The sequence below is a fragment of the Bidens hawaiensis genome, unplaced genomic scaffold (genome assembly GCF_021521415.1).
Source record: "Bidens hawaiensis isolate Kalapana, Puna unplaced genomic scaffold, B.hawaiensis_p1.1 tig00019423_1, whole genome shotgun sequence".
Lineage (NCBI taxonomy): Eukaryota > Viridiplantae > Streptophyta > Magnoliopsida > Asterales > Asteraceae > Bidens > Bidens hawaiensis.
This window is the reverse complement of record NW_027492949.1, coordinates 302,653-328,131: the sequence shown is the minus strand read 5'-3', so window position 1 is coordinate 328,131 and position 25,479 is coordinate 302,653. Positions and strand designations below refer to the sequence as shown.

Genomic DNA, 25,479 nt, shown 5'->3' with positions numbered 1-25,479 from the left:
TGTAAATCAGATCTAGATAGATCTGAAGCTCGGAGCAGATTTAAAACCATCACAGATCCGGAGACTTGATCATTCGAGTCCGGCAGTTTCTTTTCGCACAGATCTGGAAGCCTCTTTTAGATCTATGGATCTTTTTGAGCTTTAATAGAACAAGCCTTGAAGCCTTTTTCTGTAAACTTCCAGATCTGGGTTTTTCCTGGGAGAGATCTGACAGCTGAGATGAAGATCGAAGGGTAGTTCGTTGCCGTCCCACGGATGGCGCCAATGTCGAAGCATGAAATGAATCTGACCTGATCCATGACGATGTTTCCACGGATTTTCGAGATGAACGAACCACGTCTTGATCTTCTTCCTCGGCAGCTTGAGACCTGCAATGGTTTTTCGGGGGTGTGGAGGTGACTGCTAAGAAATCCTGAGGATCTCTTGTTTACAGACACAAAAAAGTGGTGATGGCTCTTATTGAGCATGACCCCTTAATAATGAGGTGGAGACCTCCTTATATAGAGAGTCTCATGGCCACCATCATGGTACCCTAATGGGCCTAGCCCAGTTAGGGTTACCTCCACAAAACCCCCTCAGCCCAATAACATTGTATTAGTCCATATAATAAAATAAGCCGAACATAATAAATTTGGGGTCGTAAAACCGGGTTTAGTACCATACCCCTACACGAACCTTAACTGATTTATAGACCTTCGTAATTGCTCCCCGTGCCCTGCTTCTGTCGCTGACAAACCTCCATGGCACCGCACCGTCTTCACTAAATCAGCCTCCATGCAATCTCGTGATATTCCCTACGCGCTGCTCCTGCTCGTTTCCGTGCAACCAAGCCCCATCACACATCCGTTTCTGTTTGATCATCGTTAAGCCGCCATCGCATGCTAGAAGTACCACCCGTCATCATCGTGCCACTGTCGAGTTGCTTATTGCGTGTACCACTACCGGCGTTCTCCCGGTCGTATCTAATTGTTGCTCCTTGGAAGCCCTAAACCAACCGCGTTCATCTCGGTTCAAGGTAACATCATATGTGGTTTTAATTCGATTGTAAACGAAGAGTTTTAAATCTGTAAAATCATTACTCGTGTGGCCATTTGTTCTTCTTGGGAAGCTACTGTTAATACGATAGGATTATGGGAAAGAAGACGAACAAGGTTTATGCATAAGTCAAAATAATACCAAAATCAACATATTTAATTGCGGAAACTAAATCGATCAGATGGTTTGCTTTTGAATAACAACAAATTAAGCTAGTTCCATAAACTTTCTTTTGATCTGCTTATTTTAAAAACTAAATTGAAAAGACAAAGTATAAATAGCATATGATTTTATTGATATTATCTAAACGTAAATATGTAAATATAAATCTGCAGTATAGAAGTTGTTATGATATCATAATATAAACTCATTCTTTCAAAGTTGAAGCACATGAAGCAATTTTTGTGTTGTTATTTTGGTTACTGACTAAGTGCATGTTTTATAAATAAATAAAATACTTGATTGTTTCATATTTAATTCTGTAAAATAAACAGTACTTCATAATGATATAAAGGATTTTTGTCTATTAACTATGACTAAGAGAAATAAAATGAATGGCAACAAAATTCACAAAATCGATCTTATATAATGAATATGTACATATTTATAGGTTATTGCAAATCGTTTGAAAGCTAATAGCGTCGTTGGTGTTAACATATATTATTGCCTTAAGGTACGGATTCTGTGGTATTTAAATTATAGCGTAAATATTGTTTTCATCGATCTCATAGTGTACGGGTTTCGTGGCCTTGCATTGGTAGCGTCATATTGTGTCATTGTTCTCGTAATATACCGGTTCTTGAGTTGTTAGACGTATCATAGTTTTTGATCGTTTCATAGTATCGTGTCATTGTCACCCTATCGTTTCATTATATATTGCAAATTGTTAGATTGTTATTTTTAAAGTAATAACTGAAATGCATGCGATAGAATATATTTTTATTGCACTCATTATCGCATGTTCCAAATAGACCATTGTATATTGGGTTATTGTTATTGAGACATATTATATCGATATTGACCACTGTTATTGACTTTTATTTGACCTCAATACCCGAGCATTTATCCACCTATGGGGACATTGGGCGTCAATCGAGGCACCTTTGACGTGCTCTATCTGTGGCGGAGCGATTAGTCCACAGCGTCTCTATTTTATTGTGCGACGTGAGCACTTATTGAATTACTGATTACCGAGAGGCGTATGGATCGATCCTAGGCAAATTGTTACTGGAGTGAGATGGTTAGATGTGTGTGCCCACATTCCTATCTCACTTAAATTATTGGTGCATTAGTCTGCAGCTAATGTGCATATTGTTACTGTTACTGTTACTGTTACTGTTACTGACTCACATGGGTATTTTCAATGATAGATTGTTATTGTACCGATTTATAACTGATCGTTCAGCGTATTGTTACTGTTACTGGCTCGCGTACTCTATTGGTTTCCCTTTTGATCGTTCATTGTATCGTATTTTTCTTCATCGTTATTGTTGCTGCTATTGTTTCCTCCGTTACTAGGCAATTTTTGGCTCAGCCGTTTTTCTTTGTTTTGTGTTTTCTTTTATTTGTTACAGGTACTCATGAGAATCAGGGGAATGTGTGATAAGAGAGTAAAAGAAAAAGGCTAGAAGTGGGAAATCGAGGAACTTAATAAAAATTTCTTTTGAGTTAAACAACTTTATTTTTTGTCGTTTTGTCGAGCACTTTAATTTGAAAGTTTTTGGACCGTTGTACGATTTTAAAAATTAGGGTTAAGACTTTAATGAAAACGTTTTTAATGTCTATAATTACCGTATCGAGTGACACGTCAGCCCTAACCGGGCCGGGGTGTTACAAGAATACTAGCTAGAAATATACATGATACAGTTATATATATATATATATATATATATATGCTTGTACAGTTTTTGTATTTGGTTGTAAAGTTACTCTTTTCATTTATGATGTATTTTTCTTTAAAGGAATCAGTTCGTGATTTTACTTCTGTTTATAGAGTTGCATTGAGAATTAATTTTTCGCATTAGAAATTGGTGAGGTTGAGAGCTTCAATTGACATCGATTATTTTAACAATCCTTTGTTCGTTTTTTTTTTTTAATTTTAAAGTTCCCTTATATCCTAGCATGCTCCATGGAATTACTAATGGTGTACGTGTTAAGAACAAATAATTGTTATACTGTGTAACTGATTACAATGAGTTTCTGATGCACTTGGACCCTAACAAAGAGCAAACTTAACTATATTGAACTAACCAGCGATGTTAGACTTGATGTTTATGTTGATGTTGGTACAGGGACCAACTTCTTCTAGCCGGTGTTGGCATTGGTTCTTTCCGCCGGTTGTGGAGTTTAATATTATTCAACAATCTCCACTTCAAATTTATATTTCTCCTAGCATCGATATCCATAGTTGACCCATTCTAAAAATTCGTAAACACAAAATATGTAGTAAACGAGAACAGCAACTCGCAACGCGCAGATAATTCCCATTAAATAAATAATTATAAATCTATGTAAGCTAAATAATTAATAATAAACAAGCCAAGTTCAAGCTCTTCTATGTTAAACAAGCGCGATATCTCGTAAGTTAAATGACCTCGTCCTCGAGCCCTCGTAAAGTAAATGAGCCTAGATTGACAAGCACCGGTTCGCTTCAACTTTTTTAATCTAAGTGTAAACATGAAATATTGGTTAACATTTGAGTGTAATTATGCCACGAGTGTGCATTAAACCAAATGACCCATCCGAAACCGAAAAAACTAATCCGAAACTTATATGACCTTGATGGAATTTTGGGTCCCTTGCATATCGAGATATAAATATGGATGCATGTGTTTCTAAGAAGATGATAGTTTGTTTACAAATTAATTGTCCATGGCATGAAGTTAGTTTATTTTCTGTTTCAAATAATCTTGTATTGTAACATGTGTTGATTTTGGGTTTGAAAGGACCAAAAATGCAGGTGATGTTACAACTAAATCGGCTAGTAAAATGTAGGAAAAATGCAAGGAATTGGACAAGGAGAATACCTGGTGGCCTTTCTAAATTGGGATAAATTAACACTTACCATGCTACATGCTTGACCTCTTCTTCAACCAAATAGTTAATCATGCATTTTTTTGAATCTTAACAAAAGATTAAAAATAAGTCTAAATGGCTCCGATCCCTGTAACAGCTCCATCTCCAAACTCATCTCGTCACCACCCTCTCGTGGTACGGTTTCTCCTTCGTCTCTCCGTCAATATGCACCACCTCCCACCCACAAAACACACCTTAGATCCTCACATACAGAGCCCTCTAATACAAGACTCATTGTTGGATTAGCTGTGGCTGGTTTCGTGTTTATTACTCTTGTCACGGTTTGTGTTACATGTTGCTGTTGGAGGAAGAAGAAGAGACAGAAAGCTGCAACTTACTACACAAAGCCACCCCCAGGTTTCATATTCAAAATTCAAAATCCATTTGTAAGATGTCATCCGGAAGAAAACAAATATATAAGAAAACAAAACACCTATGAACAACTGAAAAACTTTCTGATGAACAAGTTAATAAACTTCCAGATGAACAATGCAACATCATGAACTTTTGGATAAGCAATTTGAACTTCAGGATGATCATGAGCAAAGATCCGGATACCATAAGATTAATGCATTCGTACTGCATTTAAAAACAAAGTGTACCGCTACCTTTCCGTGGTCATGCTTACTTCAAAAAGCTCATTGTAGATCTTAGTTTTACCGGTTGCAACGACAAGTTATATGTATTTATATGACCTTACCTAATTCAAACCAAAAATTTATCGGTCCACTTGTTTTCACAACTGGACTTGTTAAACAGGGAACCGGTCTGGTTAAGCATATTTAACAGTTCCTTGTGTAAACCGATGGCTACGTATCAGACTGGCGAACCAGTTAAACCAGACTGGTGGTCGGACCTGAGTTCCATTTGTTTTTCTTCAAATCTTATTTTATGAATCATTTATTACTCAAGGCTCCATAATTTTATATATTTAAGTTTTTTATTAGATATATATACAGTTTTAGTGTTAGTAAGGCAACATGTTCTCCATCCAATCAATCCGGTGATAAAATCCAAGGTCTGCGTATTAAATTAACATTTTCACAGGTGCAACAGGAGGCGTAGACTGTAAAAATAAATGGCCAGAGTCACCTCGTGAACATGTGATTCAATTCACAAGGCCCGAAATGATAGGTGTTCCGGTGGGTGTGGGTGGCCGATGGACGGCCTCGCAACAGTTCAGCACGAGTGGCCAACCCTTAGCCATAACCCCAGAAAGGCAGCCTCAAGCATTCAACATGAACCACAATGAGCTGTCAAAGGCTACTGACGGATTCTCAAGCTCTAACCTTCTTGGACCAGGGGGGTCTGGGTACGTCCATAAAAACAGGCGTGAGGTGGCTGTGAAGAGATTGAAATCGGGCAGTAATCAAGGGGAAAGAAAGTTTCAAGCACAAGTTGAGATCATTAGTCGAGTGCATGTGCATCATCGGCATTTGGTCTCGCTTGCTGGTGCACAAAGAATTCTTGTCTATGAATACGTTCCTAATAAGACATTAGACTTCCATCTTCATGGTGAGTCGTTTTCTTGTTATTATTTGTAACCAACTTTGACCCCGTGACTGTGAATATTGTAACTCCTAACAAACGTTATGTTGTTTTGCAGGTATGGATTGCCCTGCTATGAAATGGGAAACTAGGATCCGCATCGCGCTCGGGTCGGCCAAAGGACTCGCATATTTACACCAAGATTGTATGTCTCTCCGCCTTTTGTTACAAGAGAGTTAATTGCAAATATGGTCCCTGCGGAAACTCAAACGCAGATTTCAATCCTGTGGTGAGCATTTTTTTTTCAATTGCGACCCCTCCATAAATCCAAAGTTTGGTTTTCTACAAAAAGACCGTTTTACCCTTGCAATTTGCAACCCTGTGGTTTTAAATAAATACAATTTGGACCTTCTGTGTGTTAACATATATTCCCTCCAACAATTTTAACTAACCGAATGTTGACTATTTAGGGTTGACTATCTTTTACCCGTTGACCATTAATTTATTCTGCTTATTACAATATACTAAACATAAGTAATCATAATCTTGACTATATAAACTGATTATTTGTATAAAACTAACCAAATTGACATGAAATCAAAAATTTACACAGTTTGACTTTACACAGCCTTAACCAATTGAAACACAAGGTGCACACAAACTTACATATATATTCAAATCCATGCAATACACACCACACACACTTTGACTTTCCAAGATTACTGTGACTTTACATATATTCAAATCCATACAATACATATATACGTACATAAAACTGCACACATATACATACATAAATATACACATAGATCACACATATATATGCATAGATAAGCCAATTCCTCCTATATATATGCATACGCAAATGCATATATGTATATATATGTATATATCTATGCACACATGATATATGTATATATACATAAATACATATATACATATTCGCATATACAGATATATACATATATGCATACACAGATGCATACAGTTATATATATACACACAATCATACATGCATACATACATATATACATAGATGCATATATGTATATATCTATACATACATGGATATATAGATATATGAATACACAGATGAATACAGCTATACATACACACACAACCATACATACATATATGCATAGATGCATACATACATAAAAAGACTGTTATGCCCGTGCATAAATAAACATACACACATTCTAAACACTTAATTCCTTAACTAATTAGTTTGTTATTGTTGTTCTACAAAGTCAAAAAAAAGTCAACAAATGCATCTAATTATACATACATACAAACATACATACATACATACATACAAACAAACAAACATACATACATACATGCATACATACGTACGTATATACATGCATACATGCATACATACATACGTGCGTATATACATGCACACATACATACTAATTATTAATACATACACCTAATAAAATCTAACAAAGCACCTAACTCCTTAATACAGTCACACATACATCTACTTATGCATACATAAAAACAAGCATAGATAGATATAGACACAATCACACCCAAGTTAATCATACATAAGTTAATACAACATTGCCCCTGCATAAATAGATTACCAGTTTAGTTGTTGATTAAAAATGCCCTAATTACTATAATACAAAATACATGATTACCGGTCTAGGTCATTACTAGTTAAGTTAATAATATAGAAAACACCTAAACCATCAACTACTTAAACCCTACTCAATTTGATCATGGCTACCTGCTTGAAACTGGAAATTGTAGATCCAGTGTGGTCGGGTTTTCACCAAAACCACTAACTTAAGTTCAAGGTGGTCAGCCAAAGCTATAAAAGCAATAACATAATCTTCACATTACAAAGCATCGACCTAAAACTGAAGTTAAGTGAAAAATGTGAATTCCGATACCTGTGAAAAATGTGGTATGAACGATTGCATAAAAAATCCAAGCCATCAGTTTGATCAGGAAGGCGTGATAAAACGGTGGGAGACGGGTTGATTAAATTAAGGTTGTAAGTTGCGAAGGTGGGGGGAGTATTATGGATCCGAGGTTATGTTTATGGGTGAATATATGATAATACCCCTGAAACTAACGGACGCAACAGCCGTTAGTTAATGGTTGGGCGCGATTGAAAAAAAAAGATGCTCACCACAGGGCCCATATTTGCAAAAACTACACCACCGGGTTGAAACCCGCGTTTGGGTTCCACCACAAGGAACATATTTGCAATTAACTCGTTACAAAATTACCATGTCACCCTCACATGCTTGGCATTTGATTAAACTTAATTAAAAAATAATAATAATAGTGTTAGGCATAAAGACAGGGCCCGAGTAAAATATAAAACATAAAAAATGGCACCTGTAAATACGTTACTTAAAGGACAACGCCTGAAACTTAATCAAAACATAAAGGACGAAAAGTGTAATTCACTATTCATACAACTGGGAGATAATTGATTATATCACATAGTATTGTAGGTGGGTTGAGTTATTCTAAACTGAGCTCAAACAATGTATGGGTCAATTTTAGTCTTAGCATAGCAAGCAATACACAATGTACAATTAATGAGGTTATACTTCTCCTGGAAATGTGCAGGTGATCCACGAATCATCCATCGCGATATTAAATCTTCCAACATTCTCCTTGATGATAATTTTGAAACAAAGGTAAGTACGTATTAGACAGTCAATTTGCTAAATTTAGTTATTTCATGAATGTAATTGATTCAGGTGGCTGATTTTGGATTGGCGAAACCGGCTTCTAGGGAAGACACTCATATCTCAACATGCATTATGGATACTTTTGGGTAAGTTCATTATAGTTAATAATAATGAGCTTTATATGTAGGTTCTAGCTATGTTTATCGAATCGAGTTTGATCATTCGAATTTTAAAATTTTAAAACTGAATATGAAGTCGAATAAAATTGGGTAAAACCAATTCAAATAAATATGATTTGAATTCAGGTATCAGGTAGACCGAGTTAAATTAAAAATCAAACATTAAAAAAAATATTTAAAAAACTATCAAAAAACATCGTTAACGGCTAAACTAATATCAAACGAAAAAAACTCACATTGAAACCAAAGTGCATATTTTATATATTTAAAAAAAAGTAAAAATAGGGAGCTATATATTATGAATTTGGGTTACTCGAATCGAATCAACTCGAGATATTGAATTCGAATTCGAATTAAAATTCAGTTTCCAATAATTTGGAATTCAAGTTTCGTGTTATTTGAGTCTAATTCTAATGATAAACACCCTTAGATGGTTAGTCTATGTAATAGTGGTGGCAATTTTTGTTTAATTAAACATCTTAAACAAAGGAAGGGGAGCGTGATATGCTTAAGATTGACAAAGCTAATGAGCGTAGAAGGTAAGCTCTAGGGATGTGAAGTTTATAAAGGGTAAGGATGGACGTCTTGGTCAAGGAGCAAGACATCAAGTTGAGATGGAAAACCTACTTCCACAACCTTTTCAACAATGGGAGGACTCACCAAGAAGAGAACAACAACGCAACTATATAATGGCAACATAATAACTGCTACTATTAATGTATCACATAGGAAGAGATGAGGAATACACTGATCAAGGTGTAGAAGTGTTTGGGAGATGAAGGAGTTTTGTGGTTAACTACTTTATTCAATATTATCTTCAAAACCAGTAAGATGCGAGATTAGGAGTAGTGTCGTAGTTCCTATGTAAAAGAACAAAGGAGATAGCCAATGTTATGGTAACTATAAAGAACTTAAGCCAGTAAGCCATACTATGAATCTATGAGAAAGAGTAATCGAGGCTAGAATATATGGAAAACTCAGGTTACGGTGAACTAAGTTGTTTGTATGCTGAGGTGGTCCACTCATAGGCGATAGGAATCATAAGAAAATTAATGGAAAAGCACATAAAGAACGTGATCTGCATTATGGTGTTTATTGACTGAAAAAAGGCGTATGACAACGTACCACGTCGACTAGTTTGGGGCAACCTTAATGGAAGGCTCCCTAAAAAATATACAGAGATAATTCGGGATATGTAAGCCAAGATTAAAACAAGCATCCGTGCACTCGTGGGGGATACTGACTTCTTCCTTGTGGAGGTAAGCCTCCATCAAGGGTCAACGTCGAGTTCTTTTCCTTTTTGCAGTAGTCCTAGATGAGCTGTCAAAGTCGATCATGAGACAGTTTTATGGTGCATGCTCTTCGCCAACAATATTGTGTTAGTTGCCGAGAATAAACATGAGGCTAGAAGAGTGGCGAGAAACTTAATTTAGAGATGAAAGGTGTAATGTTTAGTCAGTCTAAGACTAAGTATTGTTGGGAGTAAACGGTGATGAGGACGTTCAAATCACCATCAAAGGCCAAGTGGTTTCATAGTCAACCAAGTTCACGTATTTAGTATAGTTTGTACAGAGTGATGGGGACATAGATAGTGGTATAGCCCACTCCATCCTAGTTGGATGGTTTATATGGAAAGAAACCATGTAGGTATGTGTGATAAGAGGTTCCCAACTACATTTAAGGGGAAGTTACATATGGTTGTGGTTAGACCTGTGATGTTAAACGGAAAAAATTGTTTGACTATCAGCAAGGCACATGCATGTAAGTTGAAGGTAGCAAAGATAAGGATGCTAAATGTTCTGGTCAAAAATTACACAAGGGTAATTCAATAATCAAACTTAGATTGTGCGGTAGGATACTTGAATGTATAATCGAAATAACGAGTAAGTAAATCAATTGACACAGGGATGTAGCGAGGAAAAACTCTTGATCCTTGAAGGATCTCCGCTAAAAAACTAGGGAAGGGAAAACTATCCCACTGCCTCAATATTATTAAGTATAAACCGATGATTACAAGGTTGGAATTGCTATGATTGCTGCTATAGTTACAAGTATGTGTGTATGGTGTGTGTAATTTGTGTCTTATGCGATCAAGGGCACTTCTATATATAGTTACATAAGTTAAAGCTAACAATAACAAATAATAATGAGCATTAATTGTCCTGACGAGGATCCTGGCGCAGTTACATATTTGCATATCATCATTAAATGGTGGTTATAATAGCTCAAACGTCCTAAAATTGAATGTTTGACCGAGTCTTCAGTTGGTAATTAATTTCTAGCCGTTGCCTGCAAGACCAAGTCAAATGTGAAAGGATAATAACGGTTAGTAACGTTAATTACCAATGATACTGTCATATGTCTGAGATCCCGATGCACTGCGAGGATCCTTATGATAATTCTGCATGTCAAGATCCTAATGCGCTGCAAGGATCCTGGAACCGTAACAGAATATCATATCTTCATTAATAACTTGTTGTAACAGCCCTAAAGTCCTAATATTTATTGATTGAGCGAGTCTTCAGCATAGAATGAATTGCCAATTGATTATTGCACTATATCCTCTCTATCATCAAGGCGAGTCTTTGGGTAACGGCTCCAGGTCTTTAGGCTTTCCTTGAATCCCCATAAATACCCTGTTGCTTTATTTAATTTGATCAATTATGATTAACCCTGCAAAGGTAAATAAACTAGGGATGGCAAATGTGACCCATTGAGTTGAATGAGTTGTAATAAAATGTAATAATGGGTCAGAGTGGGTCAAACTAAAAAAGAAAAGGATTGAAATGAGTCAAAACGGGTTGACATGTCTTGAGTTTTCTTTTTATGGAACGAGAAAAACGAATGAAAATTTTTAGCTTTTGATTTATATTTCGAGTTATGATTTTTTAATTTTTTTTTTGTTTTTAAATTTTTTAATGAAGGGTTTCTGAAATCTCAACTCATTTTGTCTCATTTCAAAACCCCTCATTAAATAATTCAAAAAAAATAATTAAAAAGGCATAACTCGAAATATAAATCAAAACTAAAAAGTTTCCTCCATTTTTTTCGTTCTATTAAAAAAAATACTCAAGAAATGTCAACCCATTTCAATCCTTTTATTTTTTTAGTTTGACCCATTATATATGTTTATTACAACCTATTCAACCCAATTGGTCACATATGCCACCCCTGAAATAAACATATAAAGTAATATTATCAATGTTAATAATATTTAAATGCTAAATCGTTTTAGGATACTTAGCTCTGTTTAGGATTTTGGTGCATAGTTAGGATCCTTGAGGTACCATCATAAGGACCCTTAAGCTGATTCTGAATTCCGGATCCTTGAAAATTTTCCCACACCACTAAGGTGGATGTGTAGGAACACAAGGCTAAATCGAATAAGAAATGAGGTTCTTGGGGAAACCCTAGGGGTGGCTAGTATATCAGATAAGGTATGGAAGGACAAATTATGATAGTTTGGACATACAGGAAGAAGACAAACTATCCCTTTTGTTAGCTAGGTGAAATCCTTCACTATAGAGGGATAAGAGGATTAGACGTAACATGCTAGACTTCTATGAGACATAGGATTGTGGTTAATGACTTTAAGGGGACGAGTTAGTTCTTGGTATAACTATCGTTTGGACTTAACTTTACCTGAATTTTGTTTTCGTGTATTTATAATGTTTAACCCTACTTTTCCACCAATTTCTATTATTTGAATGTTAGTAATATTATATTATTTTAATCAGGGTTGGCTCTAAAATTTGTATACCTTGACCAAGCTAAAATAAAAAGATCCGTAGGCCCTAACTAGTAACGAAATAGATATGATAGTTTTTTAAATGACATTAGCATTATAACAATAATAATAGCAAAAAGATAATAACAAAATTAAATACAATAATAGCTAATTGCTAACCGATGACTCACGAAGCTCTCCTAGATTCTTGATAGCAAATTGTTTGATCACCTCTTCGCAGTTTATGATTTTGCTCTGAATAGCTGTCATCGTCAATCCATTAAGTCTTTCTTGGGGCATTCTGGTTCGTAAGTAAGATTTTAATAACTTTAACTTAAAAAACTTTTTTCTGCAAATGCCACCATGATCAGAATAGTTAACAATATTCTATATGAAATCCTTGCATTTGGGAAATTTTCTTGGGTCTAGTTCAAATGCTTTAAAACTTCAATATGGCTACTAAATTCTATGTATATAATGTGTCTAATGAGCTCAACTCTATATTAAATTCCTCGCCATCAATATCTGATCTTCCTTCAAACTTTAGTGTATTTTCAAGAAAATTACAAGACAACTTAAAATCTTCATCTTCAATTCCTCTCATGTCATGTGGAAACAAAAAACCAAATGATTTTCTCATAATTTTTGAATTGATCAAATCTTCTCTAAAGAGAAGCAATAACTTGATCAATAATATATAAAAAATAATTTACTCTAAACTTCTTTTCAAGAGTAAATGAGACTTCTTAGGTACTTGAACTCCTATCACTTTGTTTTTTCCTTTTTATTTCACGCTTTTATGCAAATATCGAGTCAATGCCCATTTAAGTGGCAATCTTCTCAGCTTTAACAACCACTTTTGAAAAAATATTTTCTCTATATTCTTTGAAGAAGTTAATCAATCTCTTTATTTATTTCTTTTTTTATTAAATTTGGGCCCAAAACCTCAAATGAATTACGGGTAAAATAAAATATTAGGCCCAATATAAAATAAGGAGATTAAGATATACTTATTTATATAATAATTATATATTATATATATATGTATAAATTTGTGAGCCGCGAAAATTATAAAACCCGACCGGTTGTCCAGGTTGCACAATGCCCCAGCCGACTCTAATTTTAACAATATTATTTTTATGCTACCATTCTATTTCTTTTAACTACTTGTTGTTTATTTTATATTGTCCATTCATATATGTTTTTGGTGTTAGGTCTTTCGGAAAGTAGTCTTTCTATCCTTTAATATAGAGGTAATGTTCGCCTACATCACACTTTCACCAAACCCGACTAATGGTCTTGCTATTGGTGGAACTTTTATCTAGGTACGGTTGTTAAGGATCGTGTTCGGGTTGACCCATTAACGGCCCATATTATTACCCACCAACCTAATAACAAGTGTACAACCGGTCAATCTGTTCGACACGTTAGATAAATAGGTTAAACGAGTCATGTTCAGGTTACATGATTTTTAGTTCTTTCAACTTAGAGTTAATGTTTTTCATATAAAAAATTATATATGAGGCGTGATCGGGTTGAACAATTCCGGCTGCCAACCCGAAGCCCATCAATCCGTTAATTAACATGACATGGCTGACACATCCTTGCCATTTGTCAAATAGGATCTAAATTACCTTTATATATACTTTCTATTTATTTACTAATTATCTTTTAATAATGCAGCCAAGTATGTTATTGTATATCATTATAGGTACTTTACTTCAGAGTATGCTTCAAGTGGGAAGATTACTGAAAAATCATATGTTTTCTCATTTGGGGTCATGCTGCTAGAACTGTTTACAAGAAGGAAACCAATTGATCCTACCAGTTACTACTCAGAAGAGAGCTTAGTAGACTGGGTTTGTTGTCTGAATTTTTTCTATTTTCTTACCAATCTATCGAATTTGGTAAAAATTAAAAATAATAATCATCACTTTATGGGTTTAAAAAATTCATTGGTGAAAGAGGCAGGGCCACTCCTCGCTAAGGCGTTGGAAGATAGATATTATGACGGTTCTGTTGGAATTATGGACTGGTTCAGGTAAGTCAATACGGCCAACCGGGTTATGACCCATAAGAATTGCACCTTGGTGACGAACAATAAACCCGCTTAACTAGCTTAACCGGTAATGACGAATATTTATTATTTATAATAGTTATAAATAGTATAGTTTATTTACTATGTAAATAAACTTGTTCGGGCTTTAAACAAGTTGGACTTTGGAGGCCCGGTTAGGTTTTAATAATTATATACTTATATATATAATAAAACCTAAAATAATTCTTCTTGGAGAAGCAGAAAAAGGCCGGCCACAAGCTCCAAAGAAGTTGGAGCTTTACTTCATTAAATTGTTGGTTTTATACAAAACCAAACCAACGAACATCTTCGTTTTAAGCTGAACGAAAACACTGCAATGCGACCACCGCCACCGCTTCACCGCGCCGCCGTTTGCTGTTGTTGTTGCTTGCTGCTGTTGATCGGATACCGCCGCCGCTACCGACAAAGGTTGTCGCCGCCGCTGTCCGGTTACTTGTTCGTCAACTAGCGCCGTTCGTTATCCCTCGGTGTCTCAACCGGTTATTTATTAACCGAGGTAAACTTAAATATATTGTTAGTTTATAATTATATATTTAATGTTTTAACTCGTACTCGTATTGTATGTAACCGGATCATGTCGGGTTTAGTTTCGGTGCTGATTAATTGAATACATTCCGCTGCATATAACTATAAGTAATAAGATTAATTATTATTAACCACGTTTATTGAACCGGTTTTAATAAACCAAATTTTAACTGATCACCACTTAAACCCAACAGTGGTATTAGAGCCTTGGTTAAAACATACGAGTCGAATCCGGTATTTTCACCGGCTCTACATCATAAACTTCAAGGTAGTTGATGTTTTTGATCTAGATAAAATATTAGGGCAATTTTAGTTTGGTCAAAATTTTATTTATTTTATTTGACCAAAATGTTGCCCGATTTATTTTTCGTTGAATATGTAAATCTGGCCCGACCTTATTTGTTTGGTTGAATGATTTTATTTTGGCCATATGGATGGTTCAAAAGTTGTATTTAGTTTTCGGTTTTATTTTATGGTTTTTGGCCACCTTGATGGTTCAAAATTGTAAATAGTTAGGGTTTAGTTTTTCATTACTTGTATTAGTATAATTTTATAATGAAGAAGACCCGAAGGAAACCGAGGACGAGGACGAGCTCATGGAGTTCTTGAAGTCAGTGGAAGCTACCAAAGATTAAGGGATGCACCAAGAGTCCATCCTAGTGGTTGTTTTGTGTTGTGACCCCTTGACCCAATTGATCTTGCTAATAGGCTCTAGCAAGGTCAATCACTAATTTTGGCCATTTAAGATTTACATATTCTGTTTGCTATTTTGGTTGCTTGCTTGATTATAATAGGATTATAATACCATCAACCTAATACCAAATATATTAAAATAAATTAACCAATCAAGTTTTTGCAAAAATAAACCAAATTTAATTTTCCATAACTAATAACTTAATAGGTAAAACTATTAACTTAAAATTGGTTGGTATTATCGCGACAAACTTAGTTTTAATAGGATATATAAAACTAAGTGTCCTGAGAGATTAAAGGGTTCATCAAGTTGTCTCGATCAATAAAGTAAAACTGGACTTTTAATCTATTCGGTAATATTTAAAATTAATCCCAATTTAAATCAATAGTCTATGTCATCCTACTATAAGTCACACTTGAGGCATACTGAGAAACTTCAAGTGTTTGGAGCTAAAGCACCGCACTTGATTTCTAGCCTATCCCTTCAAGGTGAAAGGGTTTCGTTGACACATCCGGCTCTTTCACATGTGACCATACTAGGGCGACTATTACTTTACTCTCTTGTTACGTGCTACAGTTGTCTGGAGACTAAGGTGGGCATAGATGAGGCTAAACGTATCTACTTAGGCAAATGTTGTCTCAATTGGCCTCATAAACGAGAGTTGTGCTCTATCCACAATTGGCAATCGTTGTCTGTCTGCCTAACCACTTGCTAATGTTGTGTGCTACAGCTGCCATTAGTAACTGGAAGCCAGATTCTCAAGTTCCTATTTACTAATGTCATTGGGTCATTAATAATAGGATTAAAACATTGAAAATACTAATAAAATTTACTTTTGCTTAATTAAACAGATGTCTACTGATAATAACTCCTCATTCACCCTCAAGGCTATCCTTGAGAAAGAAAAGTTGAATGGCACCAACTTTCTTGAGTGCCACCGCAACTTGGGACTTGTTCTCAAGATGGTAAAGAAGCACTATGTTCTCAATGGACCAGTTCCAACCGAGCCTGAAAACAATACTGCTGATGCCAAGAGGGTTCTTGACAAGCATATGGATGACTCGGCTGAAGTCGCCTGTATCATGCTAGCCACCATGTCTTACGAGCTTGCAAAAGGCTTGGAAGATTTTGGTGCCTATGAGATGCTTGAGCAACTCAAGGGTATGTTCCAAAAACAAGCCCGTCAAGAATGCTATGACACCATGAAGCAGCTTATCAACTGCAGAATGGAACAGGGATCACCTGTTAGTGCGCATGTCGTCAAGATGAAAGGGTACATCGAACAACTAAGGAAACGTAACTGTCCCGACTACCTTGCTGAGCTGAAAAGGCAGAGGACCAATGTTGAAAGCTCCTCTAAAGGTATATCTATTTACGTTATTGAACTTTTCACTGTCTCTAGCAACACATGGGTATTTGATACCGGATGTGGCTACCACATCGTTAATGTCTTGCAGGAGCCTGAAAACTGGAAGAAGCTGAAACAAGGCAGCATGGAACTCATCGTTCGTGATGGGAAGAGAGTCCCAGTTCTTGCAACTGGCACATATCGTTTTGCTTGTCCGTCTGGCCTTGTTGTTACTTTGGATAACTGTTTGTTTGCACCTGGTTTGACCAGAAACATTATTTCAGTTTCTTTGTTATTTGAACAAGTATTTAAGTATGTTTTTAATAGTAATGCTATTTCTGCCTACTTGAATGATATCTTTTATTTTGAGGCTAAACCTCGAAATGGTATTTATGAGGTTGATGTTCAAATAAACAATAATGTATATAATCTTTCTAAACGTATCAGATCTGGCATCAATGATACATTTCTATGGCATTGCCGACTTGGCCACATAAGCAAGGCACGAGTTAAGAGACTCCAATCCGAAGGGATTCTTGAATCCACAGGACCAGACTCTTTGATGACTGCGAATCCTGCTTAGCTGGCAAACTCGCCAAAGGCTCCTTCACTCATAAGAATGAACGAGCAAAGGATCTGCTGGGAATCATACATACTGATGTATGCGGTCCCTTCAGAACCATGTCTAGGAATCATGAAAGATACTTCGTTTCTTTCTTTTATTGACGATTACAGTCGATATGCCTATGTGTATCTCATGAAACACAAGCATGAAACCTTTGAAAAGTTCAAAGAGTTTCAAAACGAAGTGGAAAACCAACTTGGGAAAACCATCAAAATGCTTCGATCAGAACGAGGCGGAGAGTATCTCAGCTCAGAATTCATACATCATCTGAAAGAGCGTGGAATTTTTTCACAGCTCACTCCACCTGGCACACCCTAACACAATGGCGTGAGCGAGAGGAGAAATCGAACCTTGCTAAACATGGTCCAATCGATGATGTGTAGAACTAAGTTGCCTCACTCCTTTTGGAGCTTTGCCCTTTTGACCGCCGCCCGCATTGTCAATCTGGCTCCAACTAAAAAGGTAAGCAAAACCCCATATGAGATATGGCATGGGCGAAAATCCAATTTGTCTTTCCTTAGAGTATGGGGATGTGATGCTTATGTCACTAGTGATTCTGACGATAAGCTCGATCGTCGCGGCGTAAAGGTTGTTTTCGTCGGATACTATAACCAAAGCGGATATTATTTCTTCCATCCTGATACAAATGTGATTTCTATCGAAAGGAAGGGCCACTTTCTCGAGAAGGAACTTCTCGATCGAGGAACCGGAAATAATATTGTCGATCTTGAAGAAATCCAAGAACTACAAACTACCGTTGAGGAAGTTGGAACGTCTGATCAACAAGCTGTTGTTGCTGATACATCGGACATGAACACAAGCGTTCGTAGAAGTAATAGGACTCGCGTACCAAACTCTAAATACCTATGGCATCTAGATGGTCCCGAGGTCCTCTTAGTAGCCAAGTCAAGCGATGAACCTACTAATTACAAATCTGCTATCTTAGATCCGGAATCTGAGAAATGGCAAGATGCCATGAACGCCAAGATGCAATCTATGCGTGACAATCAAGTCTGGAACTTGGTTGAGCTACCCCCCGAGTGTCGGGCAGTAGGGAGCAAGTGGATTTTCAAGAAGAAAACCGACATGCATGGAAATGTGCAGACTTATAAAGCACGACTAGTCGCGAAAGGTTTTACTCAAACTCAGGGTATTGACTATGATGAAACCTTCTCGCCCGTTGCTATGACTAAGTCGATAAGGATATTACTTGCCATAGCAGCGTACTATGACTACGAGATATGGCAAATGGATGTCAAAACTGCTTTTCTTAATGGACATCTTTCTGAATATGTCTATATGGTTCAGCCTGAAGGTTTTGTCGATCCTAAATATCCTAACAGGGTGTGCAAACTGAATAAGTCCATTTATGGACTTAAACAGGCATCTCGCAGCTGGAATCTTCATTTTGATGAGAAAATCAAAGAGTTTGGTTTTATCAAAAATGAAGATGAGCCTTGTGTTTACAGAAAGGCTAGTGGGAGCACTATATCATTCCTCATCCTGTATGTGGATGATATACTGATCATTGTATACAACATCCCTATGCTTAAGGAAGTTAAGAACTGGTTGGGCTCTTGTTTCGCAATGAAAGATCTTGGTGAAGCTGCTTATATTCTAGGAATTAAGATCTACCGAGATAGGTCTAAGCGGCTTCTAGGGCTGAGTCAAAGTACATACATAGACAAAGTAATGGCATGCTTCTCTATGGACAACTCCAAGAAAGGAGCTCTCCCCATGGCTAAAGGAACTGTGTTGAACAAATCGCAATCTCCGACAACGGACATTGAAACTAAGCACATGCAAGCAATTCCATATGCTTTAGCGATTGGTTCTATCATGTATGCTATGTTATGTACTAGACCTGACGTCTCGTATGCACTGAGCATGACTAGTCGTTTTCAGCAGAACCCTGGTATTGCCCACTGGACTGCTGTGAAGAACATTCTGAGGTACCTGAAAAGGACGAAAGACATGTTCTTGGTGTTTGGAGGAGTGGAAGAAGAACTCACTGTAAGGTGTTACACTGACGCTAGCTTCCAGACTGACCGAGATGATTCTCGATCACAATCAGGATATGTATTCACTCTCAATGGAGGAGTTGTTTACTGGAAAAGCTCCAAGCAGAGTGTGGTGGCGGATTCTACCACATAATCAGAATACATAGCTGCATTAGATGCTGCTAAAGAGGCTGCCTGGATGAAGAAGTTCATCACTGATCTCGATGTGGTTCCGAGTATTCATAAACCAATCGAGGTGTTTTGTGATAACACAGGTGCTATTGCTCAGGCCAAAGAGCCCAGGTCTCATCACAGAGCCAAGCACATTCTAAGGAAGTTCCATCTCATTTGGGAAATAATGGAACGAGGAGACATCATAATAAGCAAAGTAGACACAGATCAAAACCTAGCTGACCAGTTCACTAAACCGATGACTCAGGACAAGCATGATCATCACAGAGATGTTATCGGTCTTAGATTAGCTAGTAGTTTGTTTTGATATAGTATTTGGATGTGTGAACATTTAAACAGTTATACTTTAAGTTCTCTTTTGATTTAATGGTTAAATGCAAATGTTGAATAATATAACTGTGTTCGGTTTTAATACGTTTAATCCATGAATATTGTATTCTAAATTATCCGTAGTCGGTCAGACTCGTGGGAACGACTCTAAATTAAAACTATTCTGACTTTGGACTCAAGGAGTTGACTTCCAAACTCACAGACCTCATTAAGAATGATGTTGGATGTAACTCGCATCAAATCATCTTCATGGATCTTAGTCATAAGATGTTTTGATACTGGTATACTCATTTAGTATCCTTAGACCTGAGATACATATTAGAACTTTCGTTTACTAAAGGCTATTCTTTGATCCGTGTTAACCGCTGTCGCGTAACTGCCAGCTATAAAGGTATTGGTTGGGAATAATCTGAAGTTCAGTGGGAGTTGTATGTATTCAAGATGGGATTCTGTACTCTTACATGATATGTAACAGTTAGACATCTTGGCGCCCTCGTTGATTCAAACTGGTAAAGTGTGAGGCCTCACCCAAACTAACTGTGTGTTTGATTGGACCACTTTGACTCTAGATCGAGAACTATAATGATTGAACACCATATGAGATTGAACCTGATCCATGTCTCATTGTTCAATTGATGTGTTATACAGAAAGGATAGATGACAACGATTACCATAAATTCGTTATCTTGCAATAGTGTATTCCAAGATTACTTTGGTTAATGAATTTAAAATGTTATAACCTGTTGGGGGCAGCCATGTGTAGCTAGAGCACCGCTGGCTGTCAGTATTGAGTAACTTATCTAGAAACCGTCCAAGTGGGAGACTGTTGGAATTATGGACCGGTTCGGGTAAGTCAATACGGCCAACCGGGTTATGACCCGTAAGAGTTGCACCTTGGGTGACGAACAATAAACCCGCTTAACTAGCTTAACCGGTAATGACGAATATTTATTGTTTATAATAGTTATAAATAGTATAGTTTATTTACTATGTAAATGAACTTGTTCGGGCTTTAAACGAGTTGGACTTTGGAGGCCCGGTTAGATTTTAATAATTATATACTTATATATATAATAAAACCTAAAATAATTCTTCTTGGAGAAGCAGAAAAAGGCCGGCCACAAGCTCCAAAGAAGATGAAGCTTTACTTCATTAAATTGTTGGTTTTATACAAAACCAAACCAACCGACATCTTCGTTTTAAGCTAAACGACAACACTGCAATGCAACCACCACCGCCGCTTCACCGCGCCGCCGTTTACTGTTGTTGTTGCTTGCTGCTGTTGATCGAATACCGCCGCCGCTACCGACAAAGGTTGTCGCCGCCGCTGTCCGGTTACTTGTTCGTCAACTAGCGCCGTTCGTTATCCCTCGGTGTCTCAACCGGTTATTTATTAACCGAGGTAAACTTAAATATATTGTTAGTTTATAATTATATATTTAATGTTTTAACTCGTACTCGTATTGTATGTAACCGGATCCTGTCGGGTTTAGTTTCGGTGCTGATTAATTGAATACATTCCGCTGCGTATAACTATAATTAATAAGATTAATTATTATTAACCACGTTTATTGAACTGGTTTTAATAAACAAAATTTTAACTGATCACCACTAAAACCCAACAGGTACTGCAGATCCTCGCTTGGACGGGAACTATGAACCAAGCCAGGTGGCTCGTATGGTTTCGTGCACAGCTGCTAGCATCCACCATTCAGCTAAACGGCGTCGCAAGATGAGCCAAGTACGTTTATTCTTTTGAGTTACACATGGACATGACCCATTGTTTAAAAATGGTTGATTTGTGTAAAAAGGTTTTGTTTATGGGTTCGTTTCGGTATATTAAATTTATAAAAAATCATGTTAATTTAGGCATGCTGACAGTTGATCTGTTAATACTTAATACTATTATAAATTTTGCTAACTTACAACAGGAAAATGGGCTACACCAACCACTGCCAATTGACTAAAAGTCTAAAAGATGACTGTCGATTAAACAACAATTAAGAGCAATCAAATTAAACGCCTGAGGTTCAAATCCAGCTTACAGTAATTTGTGTCTTAATCTCATAAAGGTCAACTGCCATTTACACATAGTCACATTTGTTAGTGGAGTAGGTGAGGCCTAATAAGTTTCCCTAACTGGTTTTCATGAAAAAAAAAATATTAAAGTGTATTTCTGATGTGCCATGAATAATAATAATAATAATAATAATAAAGACAAATTAGAAAATTAAATTGTAATAATCTCATCTTTTTGTGGTTGATTGAAAATAATCACACATTAGAAAATAAGTGTCACCGGTCCCATCTTTCACAATAATTGTTTTCATTAGGTATTCGTTAAAAAAAACTTAGCTCAATTAAGTTTTTCTCGAATTTCAAAAATGATGTTTAAGGGTTTTTGATCGGAAGGAGGATACGAATAGATTGATGCAAAACTTATATCGAAACGATACACCAAACGGCTTGATTTTTATTAATGTAAGTTTAAACACCCGAATGGAAACATCATTTCGTCGCTTGGAGCACCGTTTCAAGGTAAATTTTACATTAGTCGACTCGTATTCTCATTTCGATCAAAAACCTTAAAACATTAGTTTGAAATTTGAAAAAAAAAACTTAATGGCGGTCCAATGAAAACAATTAGAATGAAAGGTGGAACTAGTGGCGGCTATTTTCGAAGGTGAGATTATTATCGGCCAACTGCAAAAAAATATCAATCATACCCAGTATTTCCCACCATAAATAGCCTAGGCTATCATAAGTAGGGTCTGGGGAGGGCGGGATGTAGGCACACCTTACCTCTATCCCTAAAGATAGAGAGATTGCTTCTGGCGAGACCCCCAACTCAAAAGTAAATAGATATACATATAATATATATATATATATACATATACAATCAACTACAGTACTATGATATTAGTCTGTTTAATTCAACATTTCACTATAGGTAAACTAAAAACACAACACACGGTAGAATTTAGCAAATAATAATAAGTAGAAAATAATATTCTAAAAGTAGAATTAATAGTAAGAACGATAATAATACCAACAACAACCACAACACCCACCACAATAGCAATAGAAATAGCAAAAGGGATAGTAATAGTAATAGCCCGTCATTCTAAAGGTCTTTAACCTTTATTCTACGTCTCCAAGAACTCCTATCCTCAACCATGTCCTCAGAGAGGTGCAACTCTAGCAAATCACGCCTAATCCTCTCATCCCAAGTCAATTTGGGTCTACCTCTACCCCTCCTCCCCTCTATAATAAGGCTTTCCACTGATCTAACGGGAGCCGTTGTCTGTCTCCTTTTTACATGTCCAAACCATCTCAATCTGCCTTCCCTTATCTTATCTGATATAGTAACCACCCCAGTCTTTCCCGAAAAGCGTCGTTTCTTATTCGGTCTAACATTGTGTGTCCACACATCCATCTTAGCATCCTCATCTCTGCTACCTCCAACTTGCGCATGTGTGTCTTCTTGATGGCCCATCAATCTGTTCCGTATAGCATTGCAGGTCTAATCGCAACCCTATAAAATTTTCCCTTTAATTTAGTATGGAACCTCTTATCGCACAATACCCCTGTGGCAGCTCTCCATTTACACCATCCTGCTTGGACACGATGGGCTACATCACTATCTATGGCCCCGTCACTTTGCACAAACGATCCCAAGTATTTGAACTTGGTTGACTGCGGAACCTCCTGGCCTTTAATTGCGATTTGGACATCTTCATCATCGTTTACCCCACCAAAGTCACAGTAAAGATACTCCGTCTTTGACCGACTAATCTTCAAACCTTTATTCTCTAGAGCAGAACGCCACTCCTCTAGCCTCATATTCAGATCTTGTTTACTCTCTGCGATCAACACGATATCGTCGGCGAAAAGCATGCACCAAGGAACAGTATCCTGAATCAACTTTGACAACTCATCTAGGACTACTGCAAAAAGGAACGGGCTCAATATTGATCCCTGGTGAAGGCCTACCTCTATTGGGAAGAAGTCCGAATCCCCAACAGGTGCACGCAGGCTTGTTTCAGACTTGGCATACATATCCCTAATTATCTTTATATATTTTCCCCGAACACCTCTACTCTCTAGGCAATCCCAAAGGAGCTGACGTGGCACACTGTCGTACGCCTTTTCTAGATCAATAAACACCATGTGCATGCTACACTTTTTATCTTTATATTTTTCCATTAATCTTCTTAGGATGTGTATTGCCTCCGTAGTTGACCGTCCCGGCATGAAACCAAATTGGTTCATTTTGACCTGAGTTTCCCGTCTAAGTCTAACATCAATAACTCTTTCCCAAAGCTTCATTGTGTGGCTTAGAAGCTTGATTCCTCTGTAATTACCGCAACATTGGGCATCTCCTTTGTTCTTATACATAGAGACTACTACACTGCTTCTCCATTGATCTGGCATCTTATCGGTTTTTAAAATAGTATTAAACAAAGTGGTTAACCACATAACTCCTTCATCTCCCAAACACTTCCATACCTCGATCGGTATGTTGTCCAGGCAAACTGCCTTAGCCCTTCCCATCTTCCTAAGTGCGTTCCTCACCTCTTCCTGTATGATACGTCTACAGTAGCAATTATTCCGCTGTTGTATAGTTGTGTTCTCATAACTGCAAAAAAAAATATGGGGTTATTAAAAACCAAATTGCCTAATAATAATAATGATGATGATTTTATGATTTAGATTGTACGGGTATTGGAAAGCAACAAACTAATAGAAGATAACTTGGACGAAGCCTTGAAACCACAACGAATGGAGTGCACATTAAGTGTGAGCCAAAGCCCCGACACACCGACTTCAATTGTTAATTACACCATGGCCTATAACAACGATATGAAGAGTTTTATGGAGAAGCTAGGTAAAGTCTGGTAGCACGACTTCATAAGAAGCTAGCAGGTAACACAAGTGAACCCGTTGTTCTATAGCAAAAAGACAATTGGCAACACGTGCCTTGTCAGGTACAAAAAAGTTGGTGGCCGGTTTTCTGAGTTCTGTCATGTGCTATAAGATGTATTGCTAAGGTAAGGTTTACGTGCGCGCGTTCGGAGGTCGAGTAGATAAGAGGATTAATAAGCATGACATTTCCTGCAGTTTGTTTGTAACGTGGTATATACAGTTTTGATTTTTTTATGTTGTAGCTTATAAACACAGTATATGATACATTTTCTATCATATATTAAGGGACGAAAGATCCTCCATTAAAGATAACTAATCATATTTTACTTTGGCTTTAACCATATGAAATTGATTAATTGTCATTAACATGTGTCCTAAGAGCACATAAAAAAACATTTATTATGAGAATATTCTTATTAAAACTATCATTTGATATTAATTACATTAATCTTGTAATAACTACCATATTTAACCTTCTATCGTTTTCTCCTAACTTTTTCCTTCATTGATGACTACCAAATAATTTTTTTTATTAATTTCCTATAAAATTACTCTTTCATCACTTCTAATTTCACAT

At 36.7% G+C, this 25,479-nt stretch overlaps 1 protein-coding gene across 1 annotated transcript; it reads left to right on the top strand.

The window, feature by feature from the left end:
* The first annotated feature begins 1,130 nt into the window (after positions 1-1,130).
* LOC143558305 (proline-rich receptor-like protein kinase PERK15) lies at positions 1,131-24,878 on the top strand. The gene is made up of 12 exons (XM_077047158.1): positions 1,131-1,151; positions 1,646-1,708; positions 2,328-2,389; positions 4,208-4,467; positions 5,167-5,625; positions 5,717-5,803; positions 8,194-8,264; positions 8,328-8,404; positions 13,876-14,023; positions 14,132-14,177; positions 21,602-21,717; positions 24,690-24,878. The coding sequence occupies exons 1-12, from the start codon at positions 1,131-1,133 to the stop codon at positions 24,876-24,878; spliced, it is 1,599 nt and encodes a 532-aa protein (XP_076903273.1).
* Positions 24,879-25,479: the final 601 nt, after the last annotated feature.